The sequence below is a fragment of the Mugil cephalus genome, chromosome 4 (assembly GCF_022458985.1).
Source record: "Mugil cephalus isolate CIBA_MC_2020 chromosome 4, CIBA_Mcephalus_1.1, whole genome shotgun sequence".
Classification (NCBI taxonomy): Eukaryota; Metazoa; Chordata; class Actinopteri; order Mugiliformes; family Mugilidae; genus Mugil; species Mugil cephalus.
Window position 1 is genome coordinate 8,773,062 of NC_061773.1, and position 16,521 is coordinate 8,789,582.

General features: G+C 40.1%; 1 protein-coding gene across 1 annotated transcript in view; it reads left to right on the plus strand.

The window, feature by feature from the left end:
* Positions 1–15,084, plus strand: part of LOC125006552 (protein phosphatase 1 regulatory subunit 1A-like) — a 29,718-nt gene extending 14,634 nt beyond the window's left edge. The window contains exons 3-7 of the mRNA XM_047582688.1: positions 5,907–5,944; positions 6,108–6,171; positions 7,807–7,989; positions 9,283–9,411; positions 12,075–15,084. Of these exons, the coding sequence (XP_047438644.1) occupies positions 5,907–5,944; positions 6,108–6,171; positions 7,807–7,989; positions 9,283–9,411; positions 12,075–12,154 (494 nt within the window). The 3' untranslated portion in view covers positions 12,155–15,084. The remainder of the gene's footprint in view (positions 1–5,906; positions 5,945–6,107; positions 6,172–7,806; positions 7,990–9,282; positions 9,412–12,074) is intronic.
* Positions 15,085–16,521: the final 1,437 nt, after the last annotated feature.

The following is a 16,521-nucleotide window of genomic DNA, read 5'->3' on the forward strand; positions in this document are numbered from 1 at the left end:
TGTGATTACATGTGCGCGTGCCTGTGCGCCTGTTTGATTCGGTAATTGGGCGCTGAGCATGTGGAGTGTCTCAGAGTCAGCCTTGATCTGTGAGTGAAAGTGCCGATTGAACCCGCAACAATCCTCCCTGCTTAGTAGATCAGAGGCAAGAAGAGAGAAGCGAGAAAGAAGTAACTTAAGAGGGTGTGAAGTGAAGGAGAAATCACGGGTGCAGAGATGGGATGGGAATGGGAAAGCATGAAAAACTAAATATAAAGCATGAAGAAACTGAGACTAAGCATGATAAGATTATATACAAAAAGAATGTGTGTTTATTTTTAGGTTTATTGCAGTGTTCCCCTGTTTTGTTGTTGTTGTTGTTGTTTTTGTTTTTTGGGAAGGAATAATGATTTCCAAATTAGTTTTATTTGCTTTTTGTGTGTTGTAGCAGTTTAAGTTAAGCTCCTAATATGATAAATATATGAACTTACACTCTGCTCAGCATGAAATGTTTTAACTTTTGGTTATCCGTATGGCAATAACTTTATGTATATATATGTCCGATAGGCCTCACATGTAACGAGGTGATTAATTTGTTATGATAGTTAAATCTATCTTGCCTTCTTTTGAGTGGTGGCAGTAATTAGACTACAGAGCCAGAAATATTTGAAGTGTTGTGAGGTGTTTATTATTATTTTTGATGAACATGTAGTTAATGCCACTCATAAATATGAGAAGAGATTCTGAGACGGCCACACTAGGTCCTAGGAGGACATATATCAAGAGATAGACATCCAGTCAGATACAGACATATATTGTATTCATATGTGTGTGTGTGTGTGTGTAAAAGAGGAAGAGAACAAGGATGTTCCAGAGAGGAGGGGCTGGGGGGGCTGGTGCAGTAATGGTGTGCCCCACATCAGACAGTGCCCTGCATTATTTAATGCACTGCAGATTGCTCTGCCCTGTACACCGCGATTCCCGAAAGCGCATCAGAAGAATAGTCACTGAACTGCAGACCACCTGGGGGCTAAGGGGCTAAAAAATGAGGGAGTTGAAAGTACCACAAGAGGGTGGCTGATTTGAATGAATGAAGAGCCTGCCTTTTGGGAGCAACTTTGCTGATTCATGGGGAAAGACAAAGACAACTTGAGTGAGACCAAATAGAATATTTATATATATATATATATTTAGTGTCCTTTAAAGCTTTGAATACCCGCAGGAGCCGGTCTGCAGTCAGAGAATGGGCTTCCACTTGAAACACTTGAAGCTGATATAAATATTAAGGCAGTATAAATATATACAGGCACACACAATATTTACTTAGATTGTAATAAAAGTGCTCTTTTATTGAGCAGTTAAATTAAAACAGCGCAAACATAATATTGCAGAAAGTTTATTTTTTTAATGGGACACTGAAGTGTTTTTTGTTGTTGTGGCTGTTTTTAAATTTAGCAGTGTATTACAATGCTTTCTAAAATGCTCCTTTGTCTTTATGAGGATGTGACGGAAAATGAGCGGAGAAAGGGCGAACAAGTGTGCTTCTTAAAAAACACCACCAACATCTTCTGTTAGTGCTAACGACAGCAAATGAAATAACAAAACACCTTTAGCACAAAGCACATAATGATATTTTCCTTCAGGCGCTGAATGATTCCTTCATAATGATGACACATTGGAACATGGTGGAGTGATTAGGAGGAACCCTGGTACCTGAGTTATTAATAAGAGGTTATATAAATATTAGGGAGTGGGAGTTTCATTACATTTCATTACATTTTCCATGTTATCATATTTTCCAAACCTCAGAATAGCCTTTTTATGCTGGCTCCGTGAACATCATTATTTGTGATTATGCCTGCATTGCTATAGTAACATCCTTTAGTTTTAGTTTTCTCCTGAGAAGGCACCGGATCCAAACCAAAAATGCATTTAGTCACTGGTTTGTTTGCACAAGAACAACCTGTTCTGTAACACGAAAAGAAATGAGCCACTTTGTGCAGAAGAAGCAGAAAGACTCCCACTTCCTTTGCTCATAACAAGAGTAAACAAGTGCAAAAACAACAGATGAAACAATCCTTTCAAATGCGTCTTTGTGTTCTTTCTCTTTTCCTTTAACCCGTGCTGCAAGAGCTTTTGCTGTATTGCTCATTTTTTATTTTTTTCATCAGATGCAGTGCACCATCTATAAACCGACACCAGCTACAGTGGAAAGCTCAATTGGAGCATCTTTGCCGACTAAAGTGGAGTCAGAAGACTCTCTGTGTTCTCATCTGGCTTTGTGTCAGCGAGTCAGTCAGCTGGGAATTGCAGTGATAGACTCATCACTGCAGGAACGGCTTTTTTTTTTTTTATTGGCCTCTTCTTTCATTCTGCAGCGCAGATGGGCTCGGTGCACAGACAAAACAATCTGAATATCAGCGACGTGAGCGCCATGTTTTATGTTTCTTGACCCAGATGATATTTCAACCATGTCTGCTGCTACCAACGGCAATAATCCCCTTCAAACCAAACACAGCTGCTCACTGTTCTAAGACTTGAAGTGCACTGCATTAATTCGGTGGACCTTTTTTTTTTTTTTAAAAAAAAAAAAAGGAAATAAAAAATGAAAAAGAAGCTTTTACATTTTAGGCTCCAGATCGATTCCATCTGTGGTGCATGAACACATCTAACTATCAGCTGTGAGACTTTAAAACTTTAATTGCAGCGTCTCCTTCTACTTTTACTCACAGCAGCTGTTAAATACTGAGAAAAACGATTCTGTAGCTGAAATTATGATCCGCGGAATTCAAACCTAAAACAGTATCATTATACAACTACGTGCCAGCTTAAACAAGTACAAAATGTTTAAGTAATGACTTGCTACAATCTGAAGCGAGAGTCTGACCTTCACACTAAACAAACCGACTCTATGTAGAAGCTCCAACGTATATACAGCTCTGGTAAAGGTATACACGCACTTGCTCCCATATACAGCACATATATTGTAGATGTGCCTGTAAATACGAGGGGACAGCCTCACTTGTGTGAGTGAGCGTCCAAAATGACATCTGTTTACGTTCATGTGACAAATCCCTTCAGCATCAGCAGCAGAAGAAGCAGCACTTGGGCAAAGATGGAGGTCAGATGATATTACAGAGTGAAACCATCTTCACTGGAGGAGACTGGAGGATGAATAAAATATCTGGCCTAAACACAGCAAAGAGCAGTCAACCTCGTTTTCTAACCACGTGTGATTATTGCATGACAACACAGGTTCCTGTAATCTTAATGAAGGAGTCATTTCCATCTTTTTACCAATAATGCACGGTTTTATGTTGCGTTCAATTGGAACTCATGAGCTTGTGGTCATGATGGGGATACTGAGTACTTGGTACCATCAGCTGTAAACTATGAGAACACCACTGGTGGGCTCTCACCATGTAGAGGCCTCAGAGACAGTCAGGAATGTCAGCCCTTTCTTCAGATATGTTATAAAATCATGAAGAACACTTTACATTTCTGCATTTTAACTTACCATCCTCCTCTGCCCTTTGTGAAAGGCTCTGCAAATACACCACACCTCGCAAACTTGACAACATCGTGTTAAAGACGTGAAGATTTCCAGTTACAGGGTCATAAATACCACAAGAGGAGGTTGCTATTGTGGTGATTACTCGTGAATACGGGAAACACAACACTGTTTGAAGGCAGCATTAACCAGGACTATGATCCACACCCCCAAACCTGACCAAACTTGCTTGTTTTCTGACTGAAACTGTATCTGACAGAATTTCCTTATATGAGTTGTAAATTTCTAAATTGTGCTACACGTTCTTAGTTCATCCTCAGGACCCTGTAGCTTTAGGCCTTTTACATTTGCCCTCACCCAGTTGATAAACTCATAGATTCCATCATGTTGATATTTGCCATCTGTTAAAAGTGCAGATAAGTGCTGTTTTGCACTGGTGGAATTAAAGTCCAATTTGTGAAATCCTGAGCTTTAGCCTGTGTCTTGAAGGACAGTCCATGACTGGCCCATTTCCTGAGACTGATTGGAAATCCATATTGGTTGTAAGACCCTTCTTAAAACTCTTGGGAGTTGCTAAAAATAAGATTCGGTTCCGAGAATGACTGCGAAGCATATTCAGCACGAAGATAAATCCTCCCTAAAAACAAACTGAAAGGCTTTTATGTCACATTTTCATACACCACTGGGTTCGTGTTTGGTGCAGGGAGAGAGAGGGAGTAAAGGAACAAGCAGTTTGAGCATCCTAGTGAACACTTTTAAGTGGGAATAATTTATGCACATACTCACTGGCACACATAAACACACACAAAGTGCCTTAGGGATGCAAAGGTTGCCAAGCAACAAGGTGGTGTCCTAGAAAAAAAAAAAGTTTTATGCTATAAAATGCAAATTTGGGCGCAGGTTCAATATGCACAGTATCGATCACAGTTGATGGTTTCATTGTGCTCCAGTCAACGATTCAGTTTTAGACTTTTTACGTAATGACAGAGTTATGTTTCATATATTGACTTTTTTATTGAGCTTCTCTCCATCCAGAGAGGCTCATATGAGCGTCATACCTCATATTGTGTTGAACCTTCTAACTACGCATAAGTATTTATTATCTCCTGTACGCACACTGTAGCTGCTTTGTTTGGTGGAGGAAGTATTCAACTGAATACTCAATCACAGTCATGTTACACATATTGACTTTTTAATGGAGCTGTTTTTCATCCACTGAGGCTCATGCAGCATGAGCTTCCATATTGTGCTGGACTTTCCCTCTACGGACCGGCATATATTACCTCTATGCTGCATACACACTGTAGCTGTGTAAATGTTGGAGAAGTATTTAATAAATACAAGTATGATACAAGTACAACATTAGAATAACTGCATTGAGAACATGGCTTAAGTAAAAGAACATCAGTATAGGTGAACATATCACAGGCTTGTGTTACATGATCATATATCATATATTATTGAGTATATTATCAATGCAGGAACATTTTAATGTTGTAAGCAGACGCAGTAGAAATATCTTTCCATACACTGTTTGACACATGCACTGAGTTTAGTGCAGTTTTCTGTTTCTAGTAGAGTAAGATCAATCTTCATGCCAGCAGCCTGACAAATGATAGCACATTAAGTAGAGTCTGAATCTCTCAGAAATACCATCAGAGAATCTAAATCAATGGGTCTATGCAAACATTTCGTATGACAAATCACCAATAACCTGATATCCGCTGACGGATCAAGAACATACTGTTTGACCCAGGGAAGCTGGTGCGAGCCCATGACATTTACATGAGGGATCTATATGTGTGGAAACGATTTTCTGACTATTTGTTTCAAGGCAGATGACGTACAATATTCGTATTTTATATGTTCACTTTAAAATGTACTTATCTTTAGGCCGAGGATAAGAAGCAACAAGGTCAGGATTGTACTTACATACTTGCAGAGTTGGAAGTTTTTAGTGATGCAAAACAAGTCTGCTTTACACCACACCTCAGTGTGTTTCATGTTTATTTCCCTTCAGTCTGCTGGGAATATGGGAATATGATGAGAGTGGATCAGCGTCCTCTATTTTAGCAAAAACTGTACAAAATTTTTATTTTAAGACAATGGCGAAAAATAAAATCTGCACCACTCACCATGCTTGGTAAGCCCTTCTGCAGTGCTTGTCGTGTGTCAGATAACCATCTGTCTGGAGGTCACCTTATATCCACTCTCTTCTGTACTGTCTGAACACACAGCTGCGTTTCTCTGGCTGCAGTTCACTGACACGCTGAAGAGATCAACCGTGGTATTAAAACAGCAGCAACGCTGTATAGAATATGCGGGACCTTTGTGTGCATTTTTGTTGAAGTGCATCATGTGTGTTAATTGTGTTTCGCAGGGTCCAGTACTAAACTGCTCGTTTGTTTTGTCACAGAAATAGATGAAGACCGCCTTCCAAACCAGCTGTACAAGGTAATTAAAGTCACTCTCTATGAAAGTTATTTTTTATTGATATGAAATTATAGAAATACAATTATGAGATTTTTTTTTTTTAATGAGCTTCATCTCTATTAAAACAATCTCTTCCATCTCGGTGCTCACTGCCCAGCTGACATGCACTGTTGATATTTTACAGGCAGCCTTGTTGAACTCCCCTCGACAGCGGCGGAAAGGGCAAAAGGGTACGCCTACGATGAAAGGTACAGTCTGTTAAAAGTCGTGTCACTGATGCTGCTATGACCTATTTCTGTCTTATGTGTTGGAAGTTCTCTGCTTAAAAGGTGAAAAAGACCAATACCCATTTTATTTCTGTGGTTAAAACTACCACTCCAGAGATTAGCAGGTGTATGAGCAGAATTAGAAAGAAAGAAGAGCAGGAAACAGCAATATATGTCAGGCTACAGGCTGCAGTTAACGCTGTCCTGTTGCACCGGAAACTCCCACCAGGCTTCATTTAAGCCTTAACATTATGTCCTGAACCAAAGGTGACTGGGCTCCCCTGAGTGAATTGTTTGCAGTAAGAACACACAGACCAATACAACTCCTCCATAACCAAGCAGTTCAACTCATGTGTCTTTGGAAGACAAACTGTCGGGTGTATAGGTCGTCGTTTGCCTCCTCCAGAGAGAGTCTTCATATTCTGAGGTGTCTGGCAGTAGTTGCGTGCCCTTACAGCACATTTTATTGCTGTATTTTATTTTTTGGCATAGTCTAGGAGGTCGGTGGTAAAATCTTCTTCCACGAACTAAATCCAGCTTAAATGCAACTCTGTAACATTACAAACATTAAGTGTGAACACCACCGGCTCATTAAGTAAAAATGTCAGAAACCTTGTGACCTGTGGATGGCAACATTTGTGTTGCAGAAATTCTTACACACAATAAATGTGCTTTTTTTCCCGTATAATACAACATAACATAACTTTATGAGACCTTAGTGGTGGAAGATTAAATAATTTGAAGCCTCATATTCATCTTCAGGTTACCTCTTGAATTAATGTTTTGTATGGAATTTTTTGGCCCATAAATTCAAACAGAGCTGCTTGTGGCTCAGCAGGCACTCATATTTCTGACCAGAAGTCTCTCCAGTTTCGTTTTTTAATTAATGGATGCAATTGCTGTGTCCTATTTTGGGTGAAGTTGTGAATGGTTCTGCACCACCAGGGCAAAGCCTGAGTTGAAAACATTAAAAAAAAAGCCAGACAGATATTCCAGCACTTAATATTTCTGCTAGCTGTTTTCGTCTCGGTGGTGGAATACAAATCGTATGTATATGCTTATATAATTACATATATTGAAACGGAGGGGTGAAAGAATGAATAATACAAAGATATGAAATTTGTGGCTCTGGGATGTTTATAGTTGGTTTTACAGCTAAACTGCTTTCTTGTAACAAAAAATACAGAGTGCTTTAGTTTCCCACTATAAAGGGATTAAAATTAATTAAAAAAAAACATTGACTGAAGGTCAAGATGGTGATTAAATCATATCTCAACTCTGATGTGTCTTGCAGGGGTCTAATTAAATGTTCCCAGTTTATTGAAATGCTTAACTCTTTTTTTTTTTGTTAACTTCACACCTACACTGACTCTCTTTCCTTCCCGTGTGCTATTCATAACCCTGCTGTCCTCCCATTGGCTGCCTTTATCTCACACCACTTTATTTTCTGGCTTGTCCTCTTTCTGCTCCCATCTCCCCGAGGATGTCGTGCTTTTTACTTCTTCCTTCTAACCCGCTCCTCTCCGCTCAAATATTTCCCTCTTTTCCGTATCCAACTTCATCGCTTCTCTTATGCCTCCTCTCTCCCTCTCTCTTTCTCAACCTCCCTCCTCCCAGAGCTGCAGTTCCTGGTAGAGCACCACCTGTACAGGCAGCAGCAGGGCGCCGGGGATGAGTGCTCCTCAGAGAGCTGCCTGTCGGACAGACCCAGCCCAGACTCCGTTCCCGCCGGAGAGGAGCTCCCGCATGACGACGAGGCCACAGCGGAGGCTTTTGAGAAACTGCGCTGCCAGATGGAGGGTATGAGACCATGAAAAAAGGGGATTTTATTTGTGTGCCTGCAGCTGCTTGCTCAGCAGTACAAATCCAACTACGGCCTCGACAAATGGGTGGTATCTTCATGGTGGTAAAATTAGGTTTCATTTGATGTGTGAAAGACGCCACAAGGTGTGTGCCAAAACCCGTCTAGGACAAGAAAAGTGAATGGATAAAAAAGAGAGCGTGCATGAGCTAAAGTAAGTGAGCCAGATAAGGAGATCAGTTACAGTAGGTGGCTTGTGAAATACTGCAAGAAGAGAGCAGAAGGACGGAGGGAGAAAAAATACAGCGTGTTAATTACGGTGAAAGGGTATAAAAGTAAAGCAGAGAATGAGCTGGGAGAGGGAACATGTTTGTGAGGGAAATATGAAGATGCTCGACAGGATTAGGAGGAAGCAAGGGGTGGGGGGAAGGAACGGTTTGACATTTTTTGGACAAGAAATAGCATAGCTTAGCATAAAAACAGGAAACACCAGAAAACAGCTCAAGCTGTATATTAAGAAGGATACCTAGTTAGAGTGGTGGCAATCCTCTCATCAAGAAACCAAATACACTGTGTGTTTCCCAGAATGTCTCCTTTAATAACAACACGCGGTCAAAGTGCCGGTTTGGCAGATAGCATCTCCTTTCTGAGCCAAGTACTTTCCCTTTAATGATAAAAAACAGAGGTCAGCTTTTCAGCTCAGACCAAATAATTAACAGTAATGGTTAGTTGTATAGATGGCCACTGTGTACAGCTCACACTGCACACTCTTCAATAATTGCCCAGGGCTAATGCATCATGAGTGGACGGGACTTTTTTTTCTGAAGCAATAACACCACTGTGCCAGCATTTAAATTTAATTCACAGGGACATCAGCGGTTTGGCGGCGTAAAGGCTCGAGAACCTGCCCTCCAAGATTGCCTGGTGGCCCTGCGTTTTATGGATTGCTCACCTTAAAGACGAGCTGCAAATTAAGTTCTCAGTGTAGATAAAAGGATAAAAGAGGAAGTTGTGGGAAACAAATCAATGATCATTAACGCCAGTGGAATACGGCTGCACTCAAAGATCAGTCTTTTAAATTCACTCAGCACGAGTCCATAACACACCACCGCAAATGTCAGCTGGCATTGATTGACTGATGAGATCACCTGGACTGGTTGTGTACACTAACATCATTTAAGAAGACATACTGGCATTAACCGAAACCAACATGATAAACTGTGCTACTCTTCTTTGTTGGTTAGTATCTCACCCTCCATCTCGTCCACTGTTTATCTCTCTGCCTCCTGCAGAGTTCTCCAGGGAGAGTCTATTAGAGGCTGCAGGTGGACTCGAGTGCCCCCGCTCCAAGGAGAAAGAGGATTGTTCCAGTGTTGGCAATGTAGCAGATCCCTCATCGCAACAAAACAATGCACAAGCAGGTACATACGTACAGCAGGAACGGCAGAGTCTCACTTGCGCGGGGATCTTTCCCTCTTTCCTTGATGGCCTTCGCCTCTGGGGAGTCCTCATCCCCCTTTCACAAGGAAAGGGTTTATTTAGCTATGTTAAATAGTTCAACAGGCTTGGCTTGGTGTAATGTAATCACGGCTTGTCAACAAAAATCGGTGAAGTGGCTTTGATGCATACTTCAGAGAGCGGCGTCACGGCTGAAATACCATGGGATGCAGCAACACACCAAAGTGGAAACATGAGGTTTCAACGGGGCGGGGGGAGCTGTGATGTTATGCTGCCATTAGAGTAGAGATTCTTTTCTTTTCGTAGTTCATTATTGCACTCTACAACTGAGCAGCTATAAATGAATAGCTTAATTAATATAATAGATACATATAATTAATATTAATATATAGGTACCATTGCCACCTTATTTAAATGGTTCCAGATATCTGATTAAAAGTACATCATCACCACATTTCACCAGTTTTACAGTTTTGCTCTATTGTTCACATTTATAGAAAAGGCTTAGACAATGACAGCATCGATTCGGATGTGATTTCTGGCATCTGTCCAAATGCAGTAAAGCAGGACATTGTTTCTAGAATTGGTTATTACTATAGGTAATATCCAAGAAAATCACTTCTAAATTGTATTTCAGTAGAGATTACTGTTAATAAAGGTAATTACACATAAGGGTCCCTTACATGTAATTCACTAAGTCCATAACATTTTAGTCTTCAAAAGTAAACGTATACTCACATTTATATCTTGGCCCCATTCACCCTGTGAATGAAAATGTAGCCTTTCATTTCCAGTAGGTAGTTGACACTGCAATTTCACCTGCAAGCATTCAGCTTTAGTTTAGCTTCTTAGACCAAAAATAAAATGTAGCTTGAGGTGATTCCTTGAGTGAGGTAGAAGTAGAGTCTTTGGATAATATTGTGGTCACCTTTGCCCCCTATGAAAGTGAACTGAGCTTTGAATTCATGTGTATGGGCACAAGGTAGTGTTGGTAGTTACAGCAGATGCATTGCAGATGAAAAGCTGTTCAAAAACCACACAAATACACACAAAATATTACTAATATCTATCTAATATTAGATATTTGATAGATTAGTACTTTTTCCACCAAGATGTCTTAGCAATTGTAGCCTATCATAAAAAAACAATCCAGTCGAAGTATTGATTGATATCATAGAGCGACAAACTGCTGCAGCCAACCACCACAATTACCGTATTTCCTCTAATAATGGCCGGTATTTAATTAATAGCTAGGTCTCCAATAATGGCTGGGGCCATGTTTTACACGAACAAATAAAGACCTGAAATACAGCCCGTGTGCGCCAGCAAGCCAATTATAGATGTAGTGACACACAGGTACCATAGATGGCAGTAGCTACATTTTAAGTGCCACATGAACTGAGATTTACAACGAACCACTGTCAAAACAACAGAGGGTTTACCAGCGTGGCACAGAAAAGAACGCATTGAAATATGCAGAGCAAAGTACAGGAGAGGAAGCTGCGAAACGCTCAAATATTGACCGAACTTAGTGAAAAATAAGCTCTGACAGCGGGACGGTTACCCTGTGGTACGCTATGGCGGTAAATATTTTCATGTGCATATGGTACAGTTTTTTTGTTTGTTTGTTTGTTTTAAAACTTATTTGCCCATGTTGGTACAATGGTGTCATTTATTCGTTCGTCCGTTCTGACCAGCGTTTATTAATCCTACCCGACTGCTGTTGTGTTTATGGTGTACCTGCTAAAGGTAAAAAATAAAAAATAAATAATAAAGGCCGAATATTGTGGGCGGTCGAGTAAATAAAGGCCCCGGCCACTATTAGAGGAAGTACGGTACTCACACATCGCTACCATGAAGCCATATTCAGTGACGTCCTGTAGTTCACTGATAATTCTATGGAATAATACAGTTTAAATGTTTTTAAACAACGTGACGACTTCATTATTGCACACAACAGCGGGAATAAATGTTTGCTTACCAGCTGATTGATAGTCAGCTAAAAAACGACTAAACAAAAATAAAACTTACATTTGCATGCTGCTCATTCACACATCTGTCATACACACCGTCTAATTCATTGCTTGTGTTTCTGGATCTGGTATTGCCCTAAAGTAACACCACCATTCAAAGTGTCACTAAACCCCAACCTGAATAATAACAGTTGGTTAGCTACGAGTAAATAATCAGTGTTTGTGCGTGTGGCAGTAGTCTCTGCAGGAGCCTGGTGGTCGGTCGGTTGGTCGGTCGGTCGGCCAGTCCCTCTCTTTCCAGGCTTCAACACTGTTTGGTTTTGTTGTGTTTAGTTTGCCTCCTAGTTGTTTAAAATAAATCCTATCATAACTGGCAGACAATTACTCACGATGACTTTAACCATAGTGCACAACAACTTATAGATTCAAGATTATTTATACTTGTGTACACAGAGAAGAACGAAATATTGTTTCTTGTCAGTGGTATTTAACTGTCTGCAGGGGGTGAGTGAGGGTGTGTTTAGGGAGGGAGGCCGGTCTGAGGAAATTTTAGTTTTATTATTTTGTGGCGTTTTACTATAATTAACTCCAGAGTCAGCCTCCTCCTGCTCCAATATGTCCCTCATTGTTTTACGTCTGTCTCATTTCTGCAGACACAAAAGCCGGAGCATCCAGCGCGAGTCAGTCGGCGGAGGAGAAGACAAAGAAGTGCAGCCTGCAGAAAGAGAAATAGAGCGGTCGTCTGTACAACACGACGCCGTTCAGTGCGCTCAGTCAACCCCAACAGGCTGACAGAAGGTTGTGTCTGCAGATTCACTTTTTAGAAACATCAGGGCATCTATATTCCTCTACAGTCAGGCCTTAGGTACCACCTCGACAACAAGAACAAAGGTTTCTATGTTTATTTTGTGTGAAAAAAAAGTAAAAAATCCCGTGTAAAGGGATTATTTAATTCTATTTGTTTGATATAGCTTCCCCCTGCACTAGACTAAAACTAGCCGACTGTATGTATGAGCCAGACTGGGTTATCTTGTTATCTAGTTAATGGGAGATTCTCTCTTTTCCTGTCTCTGTTACATAACCATTACCATAAACTACCACAGCTGACATGCTTAATGTCTGTTTAAAGTTCAAAGGCAACAAATCCTCCTCCCTGTGACCCTTTTAGACAGTTTTTATCATTAAACATGTGCCATGACTTCAGCAACTATTGTTCCATTTCAAAGCAATAAAAATGTAGCCGTACCTAGTAAATATAGTAACTGGAGCCAAAACCACCACCTTCAACTCTCTTAGACCCGTCGAGTTAGAAGATGAATTATACATGGGTGGATGGCACATCTGGGTTGATTGACAGGTTACATTAAAATGTTTTTACATATTTTTATGTTCCTGGACTGAACATCTACAGATGCATCCCTACTTTGAATATGTCCAGTTGATATCGAGCGTATCTAGTTAAATAATAAGCCAGAAAATCATCCAGCATCATTTTGACCTTTTTTTTTTTGTTTGTTTGTTTTCCCTTAAACTGTCTAGACAGAATTCATTTCGGTCACGCTTTTCAATCACATGTCTCATGACAGCCTGTTTCAATCAAAACAGGCATTTTCACAGGACAAGTATGACAGCTCCGGGTATTTATTCACCTCAAAACTGTTTAAATCCGTTTCTTGCTTGTCGCTGCAGTGGTTGTGTGGTCATGAGTTCCTCTAAAATGTGTATGACCTACAATTAAACGCTGTCCCTGAACGCAGCTCATTCAGGCCCTGAACTTTACCTGTAGAAATTCTAATTATTTGTTTATTGGAGTAAAAAAATTGAAAGTAAAAAAAAAAACTGAAAGATTTCATTAATTAAAATGACTGAACCCAATAGAGAGATAGTTAATTATTAAACATATATTTCCCTTTTTTTGTGTGTGTTCACGCTAATTAAATTTAATAACTTAAACTTAATATTGTTAGATCAACATGGGAAGATCGTTTCCACACAGCCAATTAAATAGTTTACTGTACTGCAGAGACAAATGTGCATACAGCATCACCAGCTTTGCCTCTAGTTTTTCCCACATGTGCTATTGCAAGAAAAACGTAGCCGACAGCCATTGTCCCCACAGACGAGAACGACGTGTTAAATTGTTGAAGGGACTCGTCCAACCTACACAAGCGACTTTCATTAGTTGATCATCACAATGTGAAGTACATGGGCTGAGCTGGAACATAAGGGGGTGGCTGGCGGGGGACCACTAACGCATATGTGTAGTGGGCCAGACATCACGGAGACAAGCTATAAAATGTTTCCGTCTCACACGCCAAGTGACCCATTTCCATTTCAAGTGAGTGCCGTTTGAATCTGGGATTCACTTCCTACAGTACATCATAACACAAAGTCGTACTGTCACTGTTCTTCTTGTCTGACTTGCAAACGAGAACTCCCATCTGATCCTGCACTTTAGCTTGTTGGACAAGCGAACAGCGAAGGCCAACATTCACGGGAGAAAAGTGCACCGTATATTGAGTGCAGCATTGCTATTCAGCGCCACAGCTATCCCCCTGGTAATACGTGTCTGCCACTAGGTTGTAAGCTGCAGGGCAAGTTTGTTTGTTTGTGTCTTTCTGTCCGGCTGCTGCCAGTCAAGTGTAGACACTGACACGCACCCTGTTGAGAATGACCATTTCAGATTTCTTTAACAGTTTAAAACTAACGAGAAGGAAAAAAGAAACAAATTAATTGGTGAGTAATTGATTCCTCACAAAATCACATTCGCACGTATGTTTGTATGTTTGCAGTAACGTACCCATAACCAGACTTTCACCCCTCGGACCAGCTGGTTGAACACATCTAGTTGACATTCAGGGTACATAAAAGAGAATTGTGCCTGCAGATGCATTTACATATTTTGGATTAACGTGGAAGAATCCATCTCCAGTGAGCAAATTGCACCCTCATTTTTGACACATGAATGCTTCTCGGGAATCATGAAACACCTCCTTGCATGGCACTGAATGTACGGTGACTTTTTGTCCACGCCCAAGGTATTTACCGTGTGATTACTGTGCTTCATCTTGTACAGGAATATAAACAGCAAATTTGAAGTACCGGACACAAATTGTAAAAAAAAAAATCTGCTTCCTCTTAATTCTAGTTTTGTATGTGACAAGGACATTGTAAAGTCAACACTGCACACTCAAATGTTCCGTCATCATTTAATCTGTTATCACTGAAGTGGCTTTAACATGTAGATTATGTGACAATCCTTTAATAACCTTCACATCCTACTTGAACACGTCCAAAAGATATAAACGACTCAAACAGAAAACTAAAGCCACCCGAGTATTGATGTCACTTTAGCAGATTAATCGGTCACAGTACGAGCAGTTTATTTCCCAGTTGCCAACAATGGCCACTTTATTCACAGTGGACAAGACAGACAGTAAAACATTCCTGTGAAACCTTTTTGTTTTTTTTTCTTCTGCAGTGTATTTATGGACCATGTAATGTTTGTTCTGTTTTTGAATGGTAATAATGTACTTTACATGAAATCAATCTGGGGAGTTTGTTGTTTTTTTGTTTTATTTTTTGTTCCAGTTTTACTTGAATTGATTAATGATTACGTCTGTAATCCAAATTTGTTTGATACAGTAAAAGATTTAAATTGGTGATTGGCTGCTTTTCTTTCACCCTCATCCAGGAACAGTTTATGAGTCTTCTAAGCATCCGCTCCATTTGACAGTTTGTTTGACAATCAGCGTCACCTCGAGTGTCCGACGCCGAGAGAACCAGAATCTACTTTCCTTTTAAAATGTCAAAAAAAAAAAAAGTTATGTTAGTGGAGAGTCTCCAAAAAAAGCCTCCCAAGTTAAGCCTTACACCACTATTCGTGCGGTTAGCTGAGGTTGATTTGGACTATACTCTAAAAATAGGCTCACTTCTATTAAATTATTCAATGTACTCAGAGCCGGGAGCATAAAAACACATGCATTTTTCATAAACAAGACTAGAATTTTTATACATTTTGTAACTCTGCAGCAACTTAAATTATGTGTGATATTTCTTCTTAAAATCTCAGATGCTATTTAAGGTAATCTGTGTGAGAGTGGTAATTTCTGTCGCTCAGTTTTGTTAAAGGTTGTAGCAACGACTAGAGGCTAAAAACAAAAAGAAACAAAAAGCTCAAATGTTGCTGTTTGGACCAATGGTCTGTTTTTGCACCACACATCAGCGTGTGGAAGACTGGTTGGTCCTACAGCTCATAATGTATTTTCAATTAAAGATTTTCATGTATGAAAAGCGCGAATGGTTCACACTGTATGGAGTCAACTGCAACTGTTTCTTTAGTCGCTCTTTGGGCTTTTTGTTCATTTACAACCTTCCTCTTAACTCGAATGCAGACAAAAAATTGTTGATTCCCCAATGTCACACAATGAATGAAACCTAAAATATAATTTCACACTGCTCTACTGGGCATCTCCAAACCGGGTTTGAAGCGGAATCCTTCGGGTAACCCTGAAGCCTTTTCTGACTTTGCTCTATAGCACCTCCTACTGGGAGAGCAAAGAACCAAAACAATTAATCACTAGAGGAGAGGCAGCTTTTTAAGGGGCACATTGATATGATTTACAGTGCACATTAAAAACAACGGTGGGCCTAACAAAGGATGTTTGAAATCGCATCACAGGTCTTCTGAGATAAATGCTTTCCAGTGGATGGAGAAACATGAGCCTCATTATATTAAAAAACTGAAAGTCTGCCTCTGCTACATCCATTATTTTAATTCTTCAATTTGTCTTTCGCACCTTTTCAAAAGACAGATGAATAAGTACATTTAGCAAATCTATTTAGAAAATAAGTTTTCTAATGTGATATGTCAGCTGATACTAATTAAGTTATTTTAACTTAAGTTTAAGGCAGATGAAACTGGAGACGCACACTCGTAGCTCTGAGTTTAAGACCATGTCATTTTATTTCCCAGGTGTGTATAACTGTTCTCTCTGAATGGACACCCTCCCCCATCCCTCTCTAATTTTGCTTTCACTTGACTATTTCAGTGCAGGAACCAGGTCCTTGGTACAATCCCTTTGACCCCACTCATTCCTC